Raw genomic sequence first — 5,214 nt, forward strand, 5'->3', positions numbered from 1 at the left:
AGCTCCAGGTTGAGCTGTTGTTCAGCATCTTAGCTGTAGAGGGCAGTGTCACTGGCCCTCATATGTGGGATCTGAACTGGGGCCCTCTGGCATCCCAAGCCAGCTCTTAACCAATGCGCCCCTCGGCCGGCCCATGAACAAAAGTCTTTAACTCTTGGAGTAGTTATCTGTAATAAGAAAATTTTTCAGGAAGAGCATTAGAGATGAAAATATATTTTTTAAAAGTTGATTGTGCCTTATATCTTTAAGAATTATCATACTGTATTAAAATACATTACTGTCAGGATTTTATAGCTCTCACGAATCAAAAAGTTAGGGATATATAGTTTGCTAAACATCTAAACTTTCTCTGAACTATACACATCCGTTATTCATATCACTGACTCTGATCATTAAATGTGGTTCAGGTGAGTGTGTGTCAAAGTGCTTTAAAGTAGCAAATGTTTTGAGAAATAGTTAGGCATTGGATGGCAAAATCGTGATGACATTATCTTTTTCCTCCCCTCATATATGCTTGGAACTCATAGTAAGTGCCTAAATAAGCAGAAAGCAGCTATATTTAATTTCAACAAGCTTTGAGGGCTTCCTTTTCAGTAGTTCTATATTCTAACCAGTCTTCAAGTCTATCTTTACAGTCAGATTCCATTGCTGGCTCTCTTGCCTCTAACCTTGTAGTCACTGTCATGACATCCGTGTTCATAACTGAAAGCAGTCACATGCCTCAGAGTTGTCTGTGGGAGCACTTTAAAAATGCAGACTATTAAATCAGAATCCAGAGGTGAGGTGGGAGCAGGGCAGGTGTCTGTGTTTTTAAAATCCTCTACAGGTATGACCCTGCTCAGCCAGGTTGAAAGACACTGCTCAGGGTTAATAAAAGATACTGCTTTGGAGTGAGTCATTGGCTCTATTGCTGTGTGTTATCAAAGAGACAAGCTAGAAATATAGGACATTGCTGTTGAAGCATTTTTAATCTAGCTAAATTTGAATCTTCTTTTTTTCTACCCTCATTAGGGTGGGGACCATATCTTATCTTAGTCAGCTATAAACCAACCTGAATATTTGGCTCACGGCTGGGATTTAGTCATGATGTGTTGATGAATGTCTATGATAATAGATTCATTAAATTCACCATTGGGCAAAGTCACAAGTGGCAGAACTGCTCATATACAAGTGCATGCAGGGTGATTAAATTCCGAAGACTAAAGATTTACTACATAGATATGGTCCATACCCGTTTCTTCTTGATTAAAATTGGAGTTTTATTTTTGGGCAGAGAACATTCTGAGGCATTGGGGACTTAGTAAGAATAATACATGTTCTCATACTCTGTTCATGATTTTCAGAGGGAAAAAAGCACACAAGATTAAGTACAAATGAATGAACACATTAAGATTATTAGGAACCCTACTCTGGTTAATGTCTTCAGATGAACCCTCTTTTTCATTTCCCTCCATACTTACCTCTCATCTTCTCTTTCTTTATAGCTTACTATACTTTTCTATATCTTAGCATGCTTCAAAACCATTGTTGCAAAGGACCTTTAGAGCAGTACTGTCCAATAGAACTGTGTACTATGATTGAAATGTGCTATATATGCATACACTCGGGAGCTCAGCCTGGCTAGCTTCTTTCTTATTTCTCCCTCTTTTCATCTGCTGCCTACAGTTCTCAAATGCTAGGGATTTTAGAGTATACTCCTTTTGTGTAGTTAGATAAACCTCCTTCTTCCCTCTGAGAATGGTGATTGTGCTGGGCCAACCATCCATAACTCTGTGCCTTAGAGTTTTTCTTGCCTTGAGACAAATGGGCCCTGGGCTAATTAAGACTGACGTTTTTTGCAGGAGAACCAAGAACAGCTTGATGTATTATGAAATGACTTTCTAGATGAGGGTAATATAATACAGAGGAGTGGGGAAAAGAGCGGGAACACAGCAAGGAACCTCAGCCCTGGGCCACTGAAGGGCATGAATAGCAGTGAGCCTTTAAGTTTCTTCTCTTTAGTCTTTATTGGACTGATTTGAGGATTGAATGAGATAATGTGAATAGGGTCTTTTTTAGAGTACAGCTCAGTTTTAGAGAGAAGGGCTTTCTTTTCCTTTGAGACAGAAGGTAAGGATAAGAGGATGTGTGATAGATCATAGTGAAGAAGCGAGAATTGAGACAAATGTGAAGTGGGTTTATCTGTTGAGAATGATAGAGAAGATTGAGAGCATAAAGAGATGGCGTGGAACGGTGCTGAGCAATAGCAAAGGCTAAGTTGAAATTCAACAGTGTGAATTTGTAGTGAGCCAGATATATGAGTGATTTTGCATTAGCTTTCGTCAGTACTCAGTGACTAGGGAGCAGACAAAGTAGATGTGGAAATGATTCAGAGTTGAAGATTCAGAGTTATAACTCATAAGGCATACGAATGTGTGGTGGTATAAGGGCAACCTTTAGGCTTGTGATAGTGTGATTCAGGCTGAGTAAGGAGCTTAGAAAGGCCTAGCAGACTGGGTTAGTGGGAACAATTGGGTGTGTGGTAGCTCCACCAGAGCTCTAAAATGATCAAGTACATTGTGTGATACGCTGTTGTGAGACTGGTGTGAACGGAGATGAACTAATTGGTACAACAGCTAGTCAGTGAGATGAAGGAAGGAAAGGGGAAAGGGCTTTTTATTAAGTACTAGACACTAGGTTTTTAAATTTTTACACCTTATATCTATCTATCTATCTTTCTATCTATCTATCTATCTATCTATCTATCTATCTATCCATCCATTTTACACATGAAGAAACTGAAGTTCAGCAATCTTAAGTAACCTAGTAATTCAGTTAAGTTAGTTGCAGAGCTGAGATTAGGACCTGTGTATTAGGTTGAGCCACATGAAATTGCTGATGTTGACCATTTTTGACTAACAAAAATGGAAGTTTCAAATGATTCAGATTAGTAGATTGCTTTTCTTTTATAACTGGCCATAAAATGAGATTGGGGTACATTTCAAATTTTTACTGTGTTTTTGAATAAATGTCTTTTTTTAAAATTTATAAATCAGATAAGCTAATTTTATTTCTCTGACTAAAGTTAACTTACCTTTTAATTGTATAGTCCCATTTTTCCCCCTTATGGGTTGGTGGACCTTTAGTATAGTTAAGGTATTTCATCCCTTTTTTGCAGCACTGGATTTCCTGGAACAAATTTTGACATTTAGCCCCATGGATCGGTTGACAGCAGAAGAAGCGCTTTCCCATCCTTACATGAGCATATACTCTTTTCCAATGGATGAGCCAATATCAAGTCATCCTTTTCATATTGAAGATGAAGTTGATGATATTTTGCTTATGGATGAAACTCATAGTCACATTTATAACTGGGAAAGGTAAATTGATCCTAAATTAGAAAAATATCATTTATTGTATTTTCAGTAAACCATTATGCAGTTTTATTTTTAAGTTATATATGATAAGACAGTGTAGAATTTTTAAAAATTTAGTAATGGTCTTTTTTGGTTTCTGCTGAACTTATATCTTTGGATAGCCTTTATGTAATTTAAATATTTAATAGTTATTGGTTAGGATATACATAATGGGAAAAGTTAAATGCTATTTTGAAATGTTTTCAAAGCCATTAAGACATGTTTAGCTAGTAAAATTACAAGGTCCTTTAAATATGAGAGCTGAAGGTTGGAAGTTTAAACCATTTTAAACTATTGCTTTTATGAATGTCATAAAATTTTTTAAGATGTTGGATGAGAAGCCTCAACTTTATTCAGTAAGGTGTCTCCATAAGTGTCTCAGATTTTTTCATAGAATCAATTATGTCTTAGGATATAAATTATTTTTGACTCATGGTATATGTATATTCAAATATGTTTTTCTCATGACAGAATTAATTTTGGGATACTTAACATAGGTTCAGCATAAGAAACTTTTCTAATCTGAACTGTATAAAATATCAAAATGGGTAATAGTATACATTTTAGTTAAAGAATTTCTTCCCTCGGCCTCCTTTTAGGATTTGTAAATTTCTGGTGAAGTTTGGATATAATTCTGCTTCAAAGTTGGGTCATAGCATATAATAACGAATCAATATTAATTAAAATCTTGAGGTGATTTTGATGTTTAGCCAGGTTTGGGAATCACTAATGACAACCTTCAAACGTCAAGATTTCATGTATGCTGTGTTTAAATGAAAATTGATTGCCAATGAATAATTAAAGAAGTAGTTAATGTTGAAATTAGTTTGTTTACTCATTGTATTTTTCCTCTTAAAATATGGATTATTTGTGAATATGTTTACACGTACCTGCCAACCACCTTTTTTCTCCGCATGAGCATTTCTACCACTTACAGTTCTTTTCACACATACCCAAATGTCTTCCAATTTCTACATTTTCTATCATACTTAGTTAAGTTTTTTCTGTTTCCTTCTTCCCATCCCCCAACCATTTTCATGTAGTGTCTCAATCTGTTTCTACTTTGGCTTGGTGTGTTCACCTTGCTCTCGTGTGTCAGGATGAGGATACTACCTTCAGTAGTAGCACATACACATGGAGAGGTTTTTTTCCCTATTCATGGTGATGAGTTCCAGCCACCTTTACTCTTTCTAGTCTGCCTATCACCAGTAGAGTGAAAATCTGTAAGAGACCTGATTGCGATTAGAGATTTCAGTCATTTTGTGGCCATCAAGTTTTTTCTCTGTGTGAAACTGTTAGAATTAAATTGTAGACATATCAGCCATTCACATACTTATCTGCAGTTGTGTTTGAAGTGGATGGAAAATAGAATAAAGAAAAGAGGAAATAAGTCTGAAATGATAATTAGTCTTAAGAATGGAAGATTCAGAGTTTTATTATAATTATATATGTACTTCATTAGTAATTACCAAATATCGCCTCATATTGTTTTATATAGCAATAGGTCTTACCTATCTATTAAGATAATAAGTTCCTGGAGGGCAGGGAAGACTCCTATGAGGGGATAACACTCCTGTTATCCAAATTGCTAATTTTTGTTATCCCCTCATTAGACCTATCACAGTGCTTTCACATAATGGGCACTCAGTAGATTTGAAAATGAAATACACCTGGACTAACACTAATGTATTGATTTTTTTTTTTTCAGGTACCATGAGTGCCAGTTTTCAGAGCATGATTGGCCTGTACAGAACAACTTTGATATTGAAGAAGTTCAGCTTGACCCAAGAGCTCTGTCTGATGTCACTGATGAAGAAGA

General features: G+C 36.0%; 1 protein-coding gene across 1 annotated transcript in view; it reads left to right on the top strand.

The window, feature by feature from the left end:
• Nucleotides 1-5,212, top strand: part of LOC109394195 (mitogen-activated protein kinase 6) — a gene marked incomplete at its 3' end in the record, with an annotated part of 20,362 nt that extends 15,150 nt beyond the window's left edge. The window contains exons 4-5 of the mRNA XM_019664068.1: nt 3,158-3,359; nt 5,104-5,212. Coding sequence (XP_019519613.1) covers nt 3,158-3,359; nt 5,104-5,212 — 311 coding nt within the window. The remainder of the gene's footprint in view (nt 1-3,157; nt 3,360-5,103) is intronic.
• Between the last annotated feature and the right edge of the window lie 2 nt (nt 5,213-5,214).

Source organism: Hipposideros armiger, unplaced genomic scaffold (genome assembly GCF_001890085.2).
Source record: "Hipposideros armiger isolate ML-2016 unplaced genomic scaffold, ASM189008v1 scaffold_12, whole genome shotgun sequence".
NCBI classification, from domain to species: Eukaryota; Metazoa; Chordata; class Mammalia; order Chiroptera; family Hipposideridae; genus Hipposideros; species Hipposideros armiger.